General features: G+C 39.2%; 1 protein-coding gene across 4 annotated transcripts in view; it reads left to right on the top strand.

Moving 5' to 3' along the window:
- TMEM144 (transmembrane protein 144) overlaps window positions 1-6,788 on the top strand; it is a 48,894-nt gene extending 42,106 nt beyond the window's left edge. For all 4 annotated transcript variants that reach the window (XM_060011928.1, XM_060011931.1, XM_060011929.1 and 1 more), the window contains one exon: window positions 4,565-6,788. In XM_060011928.1, the coding sequence (XP_059867911.1) occupies window positions 4,565-4,586 (22 nt within the window). In that variant the 3' untranslated portion in view covers window positions 4,587-6,788. The remainder of the gene's footprint in view (window positions 1-4,564) is intronic.
- The last annotated feature ends 10,406 nt before the right edge of the window (window positions 6,789-17,194 follow it).

Below are 17,194 nucleotides of genomic sequence, written 5' to 3' on the forward strand. Positions count from 1 at the left end.
TGAATAGTATTTTGTAATAGTTTTTACTAAAAAAATATATAAACTAGAGACACTGTCAAGGCATCATAGATATAATACTTTTTGTCTTAATAAGCAGCAAATAATTCCTATTTCTAAGAAGATCTGATGTTGCTAATCTCTGGGAGCCATAAAGTGAATATGTCACTGGATAATTCTTAAAATGATTATCCAGCTTTACATTTAAAACATCATTTCATTCATTCCAAATGAAATGTTTTGACTTAGAAAGCCATAAGATGTTAATACAAGTAAGATTTTCAGATTGAAGAAGTAACAAATTTGTTTAGAAGGTATTTGGATCATGGTCTTAATTTTTGTGTTTTTAAATTTACAAGACAATTTAAAACATTTATAGACCCATAAGTTACTTTTGTGCACATGTTTCTTACTTATTTTAGTTAGGGTTGCTTTCCACAGAAAGTAATTCTATGCCTAAGGCATGCTGTAAATCTCTTTGCAAATATTTCATCTGCCTCATGAAGGATAATGATTTCTATAGAATTGGGTATTATACAGTATAACACTCTGAAGCCTTAGAAAAGAACAAGTAAGTAACCATAGCTTATTTGCAACTATAGATATAAATAAGCACAAACTAAGAATAGATTTATTATGAAGCATTTAAAAATTATTTTAGTCACTACCACAGTAATAATGATACTGAATTTAAAGTCTTCTTCCCTAGATACAAGAACTCCCTTGAGAGAGAGAATCCCTAACCATTGGGCCTCGTGTTAATTCTTCAGAGTCCTCTAAAAAGACACTAAGCACATTCAAAGAAATGTTTTTTTAAGACACCTCTTAAAAAATCAGCTCAGGCCAAATAGAGGAGGAACTTTTAAAAATGATAAAACATGACCAAGTAGGGTTTAATTCAGGAATGCGAGGATGGTTCATAATATGCAAGTTAATTAATGTAATTTATTATACTATTAGATAAACAGAAAGAAACTCTGTGACAATATATATTCAAAAGGCACTTACTAAAATTAAAAACCAGTTTTTAATTAAGAAAACAGCCTCTTACAATAGTAGAAACCTCTTACAAATAGGAGGAAGCTTTAGTTGATACAAGATGTCTATCAAAAAACAATAGCAAATATGTAACTAAGGTGAAACATAAGAGTTCTCTGTCAATTCTATCTCAATAGAACTGAAAAAAATAAGAGTTCTCTGTAAGTTGGAAGTCATAGATTCTCCATCATTGCTATTATTCAGTATTTTCTGGAGATCCTAGCCAGTGTGATAAGATAAAATTAAGAAATAAGAGGACTAGATATAGGAGAGAAAATTGTCATTTGCATATAACATTCTCTTCTTTAAAAATTTAAGAGTATCAGCTGAAAATCTTGAGACCCAATAAGATCATTTACTAAGGCACTGAAATATAGGATACATATTAAATCAATAGCTTTCCAATATGTCACCAAGAACCAGTTAAAAAGAGGAAAATAAATGCTATTAACACCTACAAAAAATTATAAAAATAAAAGAAAATAATTAACAAGAAATGTGCTGGATTTATAAAATCTTTTCCTTTACTGCAGAAGTTTACTACAAAACATAAAAGACTACCAGAACAAATAGGAGACTCATATGTCCCTGATGGGACGGCTCACTGTGGTTCAGGCAACACCTCCAATTACATTCAGTGTAATTCAGATAAAATCCCAGTGTGTTTGATCTGCAGATTTGAGACTGAGTGCAAAAGTTTGGCCAAGTATGTAAGTAAAAATAGAGAGAGGGCAAAGCTGAAAGCACAGCGAGTTTTGCTGACCTCTTAACCCTAGTTTAAAAAGCCTTACAAATCTGTCTACAAACAGAACTTAAGGTGTGTCCAGCGATACTTGTTCAATGCAGATACTGAGTTGCCTCTTGACAGCAACTTTAAAGGAAAGTTTTAAATACTTCCCATGCCAACGAGTTTAACAAAGAGTTATCAACTAGACAGTGATACCAAAACTCTATCTGAATTTTTAAAATTATTTTTCTTAAAAAGAAGATAAAACCGTAGAGCAAAACAAAACCAAGACGTTTACCTTTATGACTCATAGGTCCTATCAGCTGTGTCTTGAAGCAGTCCTCAAAGACACGTATTTAAAAGTCTACAGCCTGGAGCAATAAGGACTTAATGGGAGATCCAAGCATTTTTTGAGTGAAAGAGTTTAACGATTTTATTTCATTTTAATGACATCAGTGCTCTGTTTGTCTGCTTTGCCCTTGAGACCTTCTTTTATATCTGATATCTGTTCTTCTTTGGGAAGTTTGTTTTAGAATCTTATATTTAGCTATTGTAAACTAGACAGACATCATATTTTTAGCAACATATTTTAGTCTGTGTGTCCACAGAAATCCCAATGTAGGGGATTGTTACCACAGCAATTTACAGGTCCATAGCAACGCCCAGATAAAGAATGAGATGATTTGTCATTTTAGCAGCTGTCTCAGAAATCCAAGTTAAACACTTTCTTTGCTTCGGGAAGGAATGTTAGCATGATCTTTCTAAGAGTCAACATTCACCTTGGACAAAGGAAAACTATTTTGCCCAAATATAATCAGTCTTTTTATCTAGGACACTAGGCAGTTTGTACAGATTCTTAACCTTAAAAGGGAAAAAATTTTACCCCCTAAGGACATTGTTCTTCTGTCTACATAGACAATAAAATAGAGAGCTTATGAGGTGTTCACATAATTAGGTGGTAAAGTGCTGATAAGTGAGGCCCCATATATTGTTCTTTATTTCAGTGATTGCATCAATTGGCTAATTTACAAAGCACATTTGGAAATTGCCCGAGTGTATTGATTCTTTGAACAAATATTTATTGAGCGTCCACTCTGCACCAATACTGGCATCTAGGCAAAGGCTGCAATCTTTAAGACTAAGAAAAAGATGTCAGGGACCCTTAACGCCTTCATGCAGGAGTGTGTGTGTGTGTGTGTGTGTGTGTGTGTGTGTGTGTGTGTGTGTAAATAGGCTGCCCTGTGCCTGGCAAGGACTTGTGCTGTCTTTCACTTGTAGAGCTTGAATTAGAGTGACTTCTGGTAGGGTTGGTGCTGACAGTGAATCAGGTAATTCAACCAGCCCAACCCAACTTGCAAAGACCACTGTGGTCATCAAACAGACGCAAAATCACCCACTTTAACCCAACTGTTTATTAAGATGAAAAAAAAGGGGATATACCTTTTTGACTATATATTAATTGTCATTAATCTTTAAAAAAAAGCTGGTAATAGTATCATATGATTTGACTATCAGGAGATCTCAGTGTAATTGAGACCCTATATTACTTGCCTCAGAGTATTGGGTCTATATTTAAAGAGCTATATAGACAGCCTGGCAATCATTCAGAAGGAAACATCCAGGACCGTGCGGGAGCTTGAAACCGTTCCATTTGAAAGATAGTCAAAGGAGCTAAAATATTGACCAGGGAAAAAGATGCTTCAGGGATAAAAGACATTTATTTTTCAATGTTTGAGGGTTTATCTTGTGGAAGAGAGATTAGAATTGATCTATCCGTACCCCTAGAGATGGAACTTATGAGAAATACAATATTTCTACTGCGCACAAGACGGTATTTCTTTGTTAAGGTACAGAGGGACTGGCTGCAGTGGGAAGTGGTCCTCCGTGCTTCCATCTTTAAGACAACATAGCTGGGCGAGTAAGCTCCATCTCTGTTTTTCCCTTGCCCTTTAGACTGGTCTCTGTCTCTCCGTCTTCACTGCATCGTTTCTGCCCAGGAGGACTGCAATCACCTTCTCATTGGTCCCCTTGCATCCCTTCTGGCTCCCTCCGATCTGTTCACCATTTGCAAAAGCGTGGGCTTTACAAAATGCAAATCCCATCTTTTCGCCACACCCAGCTCTGCCCATTCCTCCGATGTTTTCCCACTGCTTGGACAAATAAAACCAAAAGTAGAGCATGGCCTCTGAGATGCCTGTGTGCTCAGGCCCATAGCTTCCAACCTCATCGAGCTCCACCTAACTCACTGCTGTAGCCTCTTGGACCTTCTCTTAATCCCTGGCGAGTACCATGTTTCTCTTGCAGCAGAGCTCTGCACACACATTCCTTCCACCCAGGATCTCTACCAGCTGCCCTCCTTCCCTATTCAGTTCATTGATACTTAGAAGCTCAACTCAACCTCAAACCTCCCACCTTAAGATTCCTTGGTAACACACAAACAGCCTTGGGCCTTTGCTTATTAGCCTCTCTCTGTCTTTTAACAAGCCTTTGTGCAATGATTTTATTCATTTCTGTCTCCCATATTATGTGAGTAACTGAATAGGGGCACGTTTTTGTTCACCGTTTTAACCCCAGCAAGTGTGGATGCATAGTGGGAGCGCACATGTGTTTACTGAACGGTTAAAGGATGGAGGATCTGCGGGGTTTCCAGAGAGTCAGGAAGATCAGGCAGAGGGGGGAGCAAAAAACATACAGGAGGTAGACCAGATGGTTACTAAGGTCCACAGCAATGTTGAGAGTCTGTGCTTTTTGCATATTTGGTTCAGGTTTTCTTAATGACAGTTATTCATTTTTATTACTTAGGGTCGACAAAACTACCTGCTGATGATACTTGCATTTTGCATCATCTTGGCTGGAGCCTTATGCACAGCTTTTTCTAAAATCTAACAACCACAAGGCCAGCAGATGGCAGCAGTGCTTGAGAACACGTCTGTCCTGGACACAGAGACTGTGCTGAGAACAAGGTTCACGTTCATACAGCAAATGGATCTCCAACCATCCCGGATTAGGGTAAATGATTTTTTCCCCCCACAAATGTGAGAATGAAGGAAAACACTTTCAGTCGAGCATAAAAATGAGAAATTCTTCTAATGAACTATTTATGAAGCATTACGTCTAAGGATGCTGCTTTAACGACAATATGTACTTACTGGTGCATAATCTAGAAAACCGTGTGGATTTCGTATACAAAGAACTTGGTACATGTCCAAAGTTCCAACATATGAACCTCATTAGTGAAGAGAGGCATAAAAATGTTTGGGGAGGAGTGGGAAGAAGACTTATAGTGGAATTAGAATCCAAAGATATCTGGGGCCTTTGCGAGAAAAAGTAAATGTCAGAGTTGGTAACAGAATGTGAAAAGGGCCATTTCATTATTTTTAGCCCAGACTTATTTTAACCTCAAATGAATGTTGCCCAGTTCTCCATCACCCACCTGACTTAGCTCAAAGTGCCTTTTGATTATCTCCAGATAAAAGCCATCCTCAGAGAACAAAAACTTCCACCGTTGAGAATGTGTGTAACACGTATACATACATAAACAAGTACACACATGAATACACATGCATATATGTATGTACTACTCCAAATTGGGAGGAGATTCTAGAATTGGTGAAGTGAGAGTCTAGCTTATCGGAGTGAGAATTTTAAGGGACCAACACACTCCTTTAGATGTACAATTTAATTTTTTTTTCTGAAATATACTTTTCTAAAATCCCTCTTGTAACCGGTGGTTTTCTTCCTGTTTTAACTGGCGGTTTCCACCAGGTAAAAGAAAATCACAGAAAATGATAGTGTTCTTTAAGAAAACTGAAATGGAACTGCTAGTACAATGTTTATCACCGTGGTTCCCAAACTGTCAAAATAGTCGAATTAAAAAACCTGGAAGAGGGCTACCCTGGTGGCGCAGTGGTTGAGAGTCCGCCTGCCGATGCAGGGGACACGGGTTCGTGCCCCAGTCCGGGAAGATCCCACATGCCGCGGAGCGGCTGGGCCCGTGAGCCATGGCCGCTGAGCCTGCGCGTCCGGAGCCTGTGCTCCGCAACGGGAGAGGCCACAACAGTGAGAGGCCCGCGTACCACAAAAAAAAAAAAAAAACCTGGAAGAGTGCTGTGTCAATTTCACCCACTCCCTCTCCTAGAAGCACTTTACTTTGTTGCTAGGACAGGCAGAAGGTGTGTGACACCCTAGCTAATCTGTATGGGTTCAAATCCCGCCTCTGCTTCATCTTAATTGTGTGACTTTGGATAAAGGTCCTGCACCCCCTGTATCAGATTCCCCATCTGTAAACTGGAGATAAGGGTAACATCCATCTCACATGGTTACTGGGATGTTCAAATTAGTGAAAATCTGTGAAGTATTTTCATGAGTGTCTGGTGCTTGGCAAATATATAATTCTTTTTTTTTAATTCACTTTTGGCCGCACTGGGTCTTCGCTGCTGCGCGGGCTTTTCTCTAGTTGCGGCAAGCGGGGGCTCCTATTCATTGCGGTGCACAGGCTTCTTATTGCGGTGGCTTCTCTTGTTGCGGAGCACAGGCTCTAGGCACGCGGGCTCAGTAGCTGTGGCTCGCGGGCTCTAGAGCGAGGGCTCAGTAGTTGTGGCACGCGGGCTTAGTTGCTCCGCGGCATGTGGGATCTTCCTGGGCCAGGGCTTGAACCCGTGTCCCCTGCACTGGCAGGCAGATTCCTAACCACTGTGCCACCAGGGAAGTCCCTCTAATTCTTAGCTATTGTCATATGTCTTGTTTGAGAAAGAAAGCCTGTGTCTGTAGATTGGAGAATACTTTGTAAGAGCTACTCCTCTCACCACCATCCACACTCAAACAACTCCTTATGCCTCTCTAAGAGCTCAATTTAAAAATGATCCTGGAGTCCCTGTTTAATTGTTGAAATGTGAATATAAATAAATATTTGATTGTAACATCTTCCAAAAATTCATTTTAACCTAAAGTGTTGATATCTTTGAATCAACTGACATGATACGAAGCTATTTTTCTTGTTTAAATATATTTTAAAATTTTATATTAATGGCATTGAATTATTCTTTAGCTGAGGTTGCCAGTTTGTATGCAAAATTTTAAATGTGAAGTAAAGCAATTGCAGAGGAAAAATGAAAAAAAAAAAATCTTATTACCACTCCACAGTTTCTGCTACCAGATAGTGCCTATAATGTTAGGACAGTAGTGTGGGAGAGAACAAGCTTTTTCAAAATGCTTACCAAACAACTTTTTATGTAGAGGTTAGTCTAAATGGGCAATTTCCAAATCTCCACTCCCTTCGCTTACCTTAGGAAGTTAATGCCCACGGTTCTTAAAGTTTGGGGGTTTCCTTTTTCCTTGTCTAGTACGGTCAGATTCTTGTGTATGCATTCCTTGTGGCTTGGCTCTCTGTCTCTGCGTTCAGAGGACAGTACCTTAGGAGGGCATAGCCCCCAGTGAAGCTGGCTTCCAGATTGTGGTACTTTTCTACTATCAGAAGAAAAATGCCTGATTACCAAAAATCCCTAACGCGTTTTAAAGAATTAATAGTACAGACTTTCCCCTGAGCTACCAAACCTCCTTTCAGTCCTGTTATACTGATTTATTTGTACTTATAGAGTTGCTACCTACTAGCCTTGCATGTATCACTATTGGGAGAGTTTCTGAAAAACACATTGAGTCAAAAAAGGTGAGTTGTAGAGATGTGTGCACGGTGTGATACCATTTAAATAAATTTTTAAAAATCTAAGAACTATGTACATTTTCTGTGAATCCATATGTATGCAACATATTAGAAAAACATATATACCGAACTCATAATAGTGAGAATAAAACGGCGACACTAGGTCAAGGTGACCTTGAGCATTACCCGTAATACTCTAATTTTTATGGCAATGAATTCATCTATGTGTTCTTTAATATGTGTTAAAGAATCAACGGCAGAAAATCTCAGAAGCATATGTCTAAATGGTAAAGTAATTCAAACTAGGTACTGCTTAAAATATCAAAGCAAGAATACACACACACGAACACACAAACTAAAAACACAAAGATCAGGACAAAACTGGGAAATTTTCCAGTGTGGGAGTCCCACCTCCTAAAGGTGGAAGCCAGAAACTCGCTTTCCTAGCCTCCCTGTGGTAGGGTCTAAGGGTTTTTCTGACCATGGAGCCTCCAAGCCCAGTTCCATGGTCCTGCGGGAGATTCTGTGAGCTACCTAATATAGTTGTTGCAGAAATTTGGCCTCATTAAACAACAACAACAACAAAAACTCACAAATACCTTGTAGTCTGTTTTAATCAACTTTAAGAGGTATAATTTGCATCCAATAAAATTCTCCCATTTTAAGTGAACAGTGCTATGAGCTTCAGCAAATATATACTCATGTAACCACCACTACACCCTAGATACAGAACATTTCCAACAACCCAAAAAGTTCCCTTCTGCCTCTTTGTAGCTAACCGGTGATCTGTTTTCTGTCGTTCTAGATTACTTTTGCCTATTCTAACATTTCATATAAATGGGATCATATACAATGTACCCTTCATATCTGATTTCTTTCATCTTCTAGCCATTTTCAAACAATTTTTACTGATCTGAAACAATTATAATGCATTCTCAATCGTTCTCCCTAGTGGAAGAAAGCAAAATAACAACTAAAGCACAAATGATTAACATTTGGAATTGTTACATTTAAGTGTGTGATGTGTCATGTTCCAGAAAGTCACCATTTTAAATTAATAGTGTGGTTAAGAAGAATTCTTAGCTACCCTTTGAGTCCATCCCCACTCTATAATGTTCTCTTTTGAGGGGCTGTAAGATATTAAACTGCTTAAACTAGATGACCTCCATTTTCTACATGTTGAAAAAAAACGCCTGTTCTTGGGTTTCTTACAATGACCTAATGGATTATAATCTCTGGGGCTGGAAAGTATGAATTTGCATTTTTTACAAGTACTCTTGGTGATTCTTATCACACTTGTGCTCTAAAGTTTTTCTATTTGTGGCTTATACCTTGCTATCTAAAAGATTTCAAGGTACTAGGTTATTATAAAATAAAAAAGAATATTGTCTTCTACTCCTAGAGGAAAGAGAGAAGATATAAAAGAATAGGTATCCACTTAATTTTATGAAGATTTTTAGGAGAAAAAAATGAAAGGTTTGAAACCATCCTGTTTATGTGGAATTTTTGACAAAAAATAACAGTAATAATGACTGAGCATCATATTACCTTTTTTGGCTCAAACCACGTAACTTCCACACATCGAATCATCTCTGCCTGGTGGCCAAGTCTATTTTCACCTCAGATTAGGCAGACTGATTCCTTCTCCAGTATAAAATCTCTAACACAATTCATGTTGACAGGATGCCATGAAAACAAACAAACAAAAATTCCAATTTCCAAATGGAGATTTTGCAAGAAGATCTAGTGAAGCAAATTTAAACACTTGAATACACTGTTTGGTAATACTGTCATGTGGAGATTTTCATGATGTGTCTGAGACTCTAGTAAAAACATGTTTATTATAAACACACAAAAGAACATGCAATTCTTAAGAGGTTCTCCTCTGGATCATACCTGATCTGACATTAATTCGAATTTCACTCACTTATCTTGAAGTCAAATTAAGCTCTATAGAAGTAAACATGTGGAAGCGTGTAAAAAACATGGTTCAGCCTTTTAAGAAATTTGTGCACAGTCTGAAAAAGGAAACTCAATAGATTCTCTCCACGTGTGTAATGCGTCTTTCAGCTGAAACCTGACACAGAGCTGTTGAAATACAAAGGAGGAGGGTAAGTTGTCATTGACTTGACTGGTCACAGCATTATGAGCTTGGTGGTCAGTTCATTCACAATAAATTTTTTAAATACATAAAACGTTTTAGTAAGTGATAAAATTCCATAAATTTTGATGGAGAAAAACATGGTAAGACCATATATGTTCGAAATAGTGTTTCTATTTGGTTCAAAATATGATATAGTAAGAGAAGGAAGCTTTGGGGAAACTTTGAGGTTTACTTTTATTGAGGCAATTGGTGAATTTTGCTGGGTGATAGGCCATGGGTAAGAGAAGGTCGGTGTGTGTGGACTGAACTGATGCTTCTTCACAGCAGCTCCTAACAATGTCTGCTGTATGAGGAATGGAAACCAGCAAAGAGCAAGGGGGAGTTGCCCTTTTCTGATCTTGCAGACAGCTCTCCACTGGTTTTCAGTGTATAAACATCTACAGAGAAGCTTCTTCATCTGTCTTACAGCCCCAGTGAAGAGTGGACACCCACGAATGACCCCACTGACATGCTGGGGAAAGACACCCAAGAACAGCTCTTTTGAGGACTTCCCTGGTGGTCCACTGGTTAAGACTCTGCAAGGGGGAAGTGGAGGGTGGGATGGATGGGGAGATTGGGACTGACATATATGCACTACTATGTGTAAAATAGATAACTAATGAGAATCTACCATAGAGCACAGGGAACTGTACTCGGTACTCTGTGGCGACCTAAACGGGAAGGAAATCTAAATAAGAGGGGATATATGTACACGTATAACTGATTCACTTTGCTGTACGGCAGACACTGACACAGCAGTGTAAAGCAACTATACACTCCCCCCCCCCCCCCCCCGCAAAAAAAAAGACTCCATGCTTCCAGTGCAATCCCTGGTCGGGGAACTAAGACCTCACAGGATGTCTAAAGCCCCACACCCGAGTACTCACCCCAAGGGGATTAGCATCTGAGATGCGACTGAAAGCAAATAGGAACAGTACATTGTAATGAAAAGCAGGTTCAGAGGAAATGTTACATTTTTGTTAGTGACAGGAAATATATCATACTTTGAAGACTATAGAGAAAAATCACTGGATGGTGTTAGGGCCCCTACATACTACCAGCAGTGAAACTGTGGGAAGATCATTTGATTCCCCTGGATTTCATATTTTTGTTTTTAAAGAAATAGTTTTTATTGTGCAAGTAGTAAAGTTCAAGTTTGAGAAATTTAAAATTGTCAATCAGAAAAATTATCGACCAGAGTAACCACGAAGAGCACTAGGTATGATTGCTGGCTTAAGAGACTATAGCCTGATATACCGTGATAATAATGTACATGTCTGTGTTCCTAAAATATTCATTTTAATATGCCTGATAAATATGCATGGTAAATTTATTTAAGGCATTAAATAATTCATTGTCTATTTTTTAAGATTAAGTAGTGCAACAGATCGAGGAAACTATTCTTTCTTATTATTTCTGCATAAATTGTAACATATATAAATACCTAAATCCCAAGTATATAAGTGGTATTATCCAATACAATTTACTACTTACAGTTTAGAAAAGTGTAGAATTGGGACCTCTCCAAAAAAGAGCCATTCAACCTTAATAACTAGGGGAAATGTAGTCAAGTGAGTTAGTGAAAATGGGATATTCATACAAACAGGCACCTGGTTGCTCTACCTTTAGTTATTTTGACGTATGCTAAATAACCATTCATTTAATTCATCTGTAGAAATACATTTTCATATTTGACCACCAGGAGGCAGTATAGGCTTAGTTGTGACAGTCTTTATGTTAAAACATGTAAACTTTTTTTTTTTTAAGTTTGAGCTTCCTCACTCTTCCCCGTCCCCACCCCTGCCCTGCCTTGCCTTGCCTTGCCTTGCCCTGCCTTGCCCTGCCTTGCCCTGCCTTGCCCTGCACCTCTCTTCGGAAATGACTATAATTTGCCATCAGTGGATTTTTTTTCTTTTTGCGGTACACGGGCTTCTCACTGCTGTGGCCTCTCCCGTTGTGGAGCACAGGCTCCGGACGCGCAGGCTCAGCGGCCATGGCTCACGGGCCCAGCCGCCCCGCGGCATGTGGGATCTTCCCGGACCGGGGCACGAACCCGTGTCCCCCGCATCGGCAGGCGGACTCTCAACCACTGCGCCACCAGGGAAGCCCCCATCAGTGGATTTAAAAACTATGCACTAGGAAAGAAAACTACTATCTGCCTTATATCTTACATGTATCCGTCGAATCCCCAGTGTGACGTCTGCTTTTCAGTCTGTAAGTTTTCTCGCCTTTTCAGCTTTATTATTTGGACTTTATCATTTGGTTTCCTAGAAGTTGAACACATCACAGAATGAACCCACACCTAGAGTTGTTCAAACAGAAGAGTGTGTCGCCTTAGAATATTCAGGACCTAGAAGAATTCTCGCAGCCCGTGCTGCCAACACTGTGAGTAATGCCGAGCAAATACTGAGCTAGAAGTCTCGTAATTCTCTGAGCCGGTGACAGAACCGTCATTACTAAATCGTCAGGCTGAATTGCCTCAGGTTTCTCTAAGATGCTCTAATAATTCTTCAGCTTCATTAGGCATTTTAGGTCACAGAGACCTGGGACTATTTGCCCTGCTATTTTTGAAGAAGTTTTTGCAACCAAGAGGCAGGAATGTTTTCCCAATAGGCTATTAAGAAATCCTACGCTGTATCTGGATGGATTCTAAATATGGATTCTTAAGGGTCTTCCCATCACTGGTAGACTGGCTTGTGGAAGGCGAGTTCTCAGTTCCTATTTCCTGGGTACAGAACGATGTCTTACTAAGGTGAACTGTTTGACGTAAATGGAGTGGCAAATGAGCCTGATGTCTGTTTCAGCTCCTAAGTGCCTAGTGGAAAATTACCGTGAAACAAGTTCCACGGAGCTAGGAAAGCTGGACATGTCTAAAATGCTCAGATCAGAAACGGAGATATTTTCCAGAATCTTCTTAATTTCTCTTCATTTACACAACAGAAGTCATTTAGAATCCTGTCTCTTCATTTACATCATCTTGTGACGCTTCCTATTGAGGACCTCAGGTCTGAAATTCCAAAATCACATATAGGTGCTGTCTTAGTAATAAAACCTTCAGCTTTCACATGGAAATATAACATAGTTCTTAAATAGGTGGTAAGAAAATATATATAATTAACTCTCACAATATATTCCAGTAGGATTTTGTGCATTTTATTGGGGGTGGAGGGGTTGAATGACAACTTGGTATTTATTCCAGCCCATTTGTTGAAAAATTCTGCTTTTCTCTGGTGTTCTGAAATGTTTTTAATGAATGCCAAATTCCTATAGGTACTTGAATAAATCTGTGGGTCCTGTAATCATTTTTTGTGCTACGACCACCGAGTTGTAATGTACTGGTTTTGGGGGGGTTTTTTAATGTAAGTTTCCTTTATTTATTTATTTATTTATATTATTTTTGGCTGCGTTGGGTCTTTGTTGCTGCGCGTGGGCTTTCTCTAGTTATGGTGAGTGGGGGCTTCTCTTGTTGCAGAGCACGGGCTCTAGGCACGGGCTCAGTAGTTGTGGCGCACGGGCTTAGATGCTCCGCGGCATGTGGGATCTTCCCGGACCAGCAATGGAACCTGTCTCCCCTGCATTGGCAGGCGGATTCCTAACCACTGTGCCTCCAGGGAAGTGCTGTAGTTATTTTCTTAATAACATATATTAAAATTGTTTAGCTTGTCCATTATTGTTGTTATTCTCTTTCAGGTTATTCCAGGCTATTCTTGCATGCTTAATTTTCTGGATGAATTTAGAATAAGTCTATCAAGTTCCAAGCAAACGCATATCACAGCAATGAACATCTGTTTGTATTTTGTTTGGATAGCATCTGAATTTGTAGATTTACTTCAAATATTGAATTATATTTTAATAACAATTCAAATAATTCAATATATAAATTTCAAATATTGAGTCTTCCTATTCAAGAGCATCTAATATCTTTGCACATTTTTAAAATATTTTGGTTGTGCTACCGCGTGATTTTCTACCTTATTATTATTGTTTTAGAGTACCAGTTCTTGGTTTTATCAATTCTACTACTTATCTTTCATATATCTGTTGTAATCATTTTAATACTCTTTATTTTTAATCTGAGTTAAGTGGTTAATTCAATGTTTTATTCTACTTCTTTTAGTAAGTATAAGTTCTTAGGCCTATTAATTTTTCTATAAATATGGTTTTAGACAAGTCACATAATTTTTGATATCTAGAGTTTTTATTTTCATTTTCTAGGGATTCTGTACTATCAATTTCAGTATCCTGCTTTACACAAGAATAATTAAGGCAGCACTTAAAAATGTCCAGGTGGTTAAAAATTTTAATTTTTATTTTTCTACTTTCTATTTTTCACATAATTAATGCAATCTATATTCTTTCTATTTATTAAAATATACTGAAGAATTTTTTGTGCTCTAAGATAGGATCTTATTTCTATAAATGCTTAATGATGTTTGAAAATAAGGTGTCATAACTGTTCTCAGACTATTAAATTCAGTGTATACCTATTAAATCAACCTTATTTATTGTCTTTTTCATAGCCTTTAAACAAATATTTGGGACCCCTGCTGTAGACAACTTAAAAGTATAAAAGAATATTAAAAAAGAAATCACACACCATCCCATAAAACTTAGATATTACTATTAACATTTTAGTTTATTTTCAAGTGTTTCCTAAGGATATTTTATTTAATCATGCTATGCAGTATTAAATATTATTTTTCATTTATTTCTACATGAGTATTTCCTATGGTAAAAGAGAACATTTTAATTAACATTAACATTTTAATGGATATACAGCATTCCAATATATCCAAGTCATCACTGACCTAACCCTCTCCCTCTTGTAAAACACTTGGGTTGTTTCCAACTGTTACTATAATTAATCCTGTTATGAGAACCTCTGTGCTGGATCTTGGAAGTATCTATTTTCTTATATTAAAGTCCTGGAGAGTGAATTATAGGGCCAAAGAGTACAAACAATTTTAAGACTTTTAAAATGTATTGCCAAATTACTTTACAGATAAATTTTACCAAAATATACACCCACAAATTCTTGCTTCACTGCACATCTACCAGCATTGAACCTGAACACTATTTTTTTTTTTTTTTTTTTTTTTTTTTTGCGGTACGCGGGCCTCTCACTGTTGTGGCCTCCTCCATTGCGGAGCACAGGCTCCGGACGCGCAGGCTCAGCGGCCATGGCTCACGAGCCCAGCCGCTCCGCGGCATGTGGGATCCTCCCGGAACGGGGCACGAACCCGTGTCCCCTGCATCGGCAGGCGGACTCTCAACCACTGCGCCACCAGGGAAGCCCCTGAACACTATTTTAATCTTTCCAGTTGGATAATCAAACCTAAGCTCATTGTCATAATTTCCATTTTCAATGAGCCTGAATATTTCCTTATGTTTGTAGCCATTGACCTCTTCATAGGATGTATGTTGCCATCATCTTAATATAATTGGTCCATAGGGACCTGTATTCAAAGTTCCCACCAACTTGCCAATGAACTTCCAGTGTGCATCTCATTTGTAAGTTAGAAGTTGTTTACATTAGCTATAGGTTAGAATGGAACAAGAGAGCTGGCGCACTACCAAACTCTATGAGAACAACGCAAAAGAACTTTCTGCAAAGTTGAAGATGCTTTGTATTTGCACTGTCCATTATGGTAGCCACCAGCAACATGTGACCATTGAGCTCTTGAAATGTGGCTAATGTGACCAAGGAACTGAATTTTTTACTTTATTCCATTTCCAGTAATATTAATTTTAATAGCCACATATAGCTAGTGGTTGTCACACTTGACATCACAGCTCTCAGCCATTTGCCCATCTTAGGGAACGGGTCAGTCTAGGTTTTGTAATTGGCCTACTAAATCCATAAGCAAGAGGGAAAAAAATAAGATCACAGGGCAAACTACAGAGTGTGAGTCAAGCTCAGTAAATGCAGTATAGACTCAATATATCTTTGTTGGTTTTTGAATTGAAGTGGCCACGTTCATCTAGCATATTCATGTACAATAGTCATTAATACTTCTTCAGTGCTTACCCATGTACCGATCTGTGTCCCAGTGCCTTTCACATATTAACACACAATCCTCACAGCAAGTCTTTAACATAGCTGCTCTCAGTTTCTCCATTCTACAGATTAAACAACTGAGGCACAAAGAGGCACTTACCTAGGGGCATACAGCTAGTAAGTGCGAGCGCCGGGATTCAAGCCCAGCTGGTCTGACTCCAGAATCCATGCCTTTATTTTATTTATTTCTTATTTATCTATTTGTGGCTGCGTTGGGTCTTCGTTGCTGCGCCTGGGCTTTCTCTAGTTGCAGCGAGCGGGGGCTACTCTGTGTTGTGGTGCGCGAGCTTCTCATAGCCCTGCCTGTATTTCTTGTCTGGCCTCTGATCAATTTCTATTGATTGGGGGAGGCCAAGAACCCTGGTCGGTATCAAAAGCCCTGTGCAGTCATATTCAAGACTATAATCAATACTGGAGACAGGCAAACGCTGGTGGACAGGAAAGTTGCCTTAAATCAGAACGCCGGCAGTCTGGGGAGATGGCAGACTCAACTGTCTGCAAAACAACAACTCTGAAGATTCCGTTCAGCCGTGAAGGTTTTTAAAAGCAAAAAGGGAAGTGATCTCAGTGAATCACTGAGCTAGGGGGTCACAGCTGTCGCCGTCCCCCGCTGTGTACAGGCTGCCGACTTCTTGTGATCTTTCTCTAGATGCTGTCTTGTTCACACAGCTTGTTCATGAGGTTACTGAAGCTGGGGAAGGGATCTGGTCCTCTATTAATTATTTATTCTCAATTTCTACTTCTTTGATCTATGGAAACAACCAGCAAATTAGGCAAGGTATTGTGTGATCAAAAGATTTTGAAAGGTGTGCTAGGGCCGGAGATGAGTAGAGCGTGGGGGTGCCTCGTTTAAGGTTAGTGACAAGACCAAGGGGCCTCCAGCAGAGAGCTCTTTCCTGCCAAAGGCTGCTTACGATATCAGAGAGGCAAAAGTCTAAAACCCGATCCTGCCACCTACTAGTGCTGTAGTACTAGACCATTTGATTAACCTCCCTGAGCCTTGGTTTCTTCATCTATTACGAAGCCACATTATTGGCCAGAGTGCTGAAGACAATCTGTGAGACAGCAAAGTTCCAGAGGCTGGTCACACAAAGAGAGGATGAGCCCAGAGACAAAATGGCATCAGCAGTCATCAGACCAGGATGAACTCAGAAAACGACCAAACCCCAAATTGGGTTAACAGGGTTGCAGGGACAAAGCAAACGCAGCAACAGCTAGGATGAAGAAGTAATTTCAGTTGCATGCCAAAGTCACGGTAAAAGAAAGATGATGTACCTGTCAGAACTCAAAACAACCTAGGGGCAGGACAGGAATAAAGATGCAGACATAGAGAATGGACTTGAAGGCACGGGGAGGGGGAAGGGTAAACTGGGACGAAGTGAGAGAGTGACATGGACATATATACACTACCAAATGTAAAATAGATAGCTCGTGGGAAGCAGCCACATGGCACAGGGAGATCAGCTCAGTGCTCTGTGACTACCTAGAGGGGTGGGATAGGGAGGGAGGGAGGGAGACGCAAGAGGGAGGGGATGGGGGGATATAAGTATACGTATAGCTGATTCACTTTGT

This window comes from Delphinus delphis, chromosome 5 (assembly GCF_949987515.2).
Source record: "Delphinus delphis chromosome 5, mDelDel1.2, whole genome shotgun sequence".
NCBI lineage: Eukaryota > Metazoa > Chordata > Mammalia > Artiodactyla > Delphinidae > Delphinus > Delphinus delphis.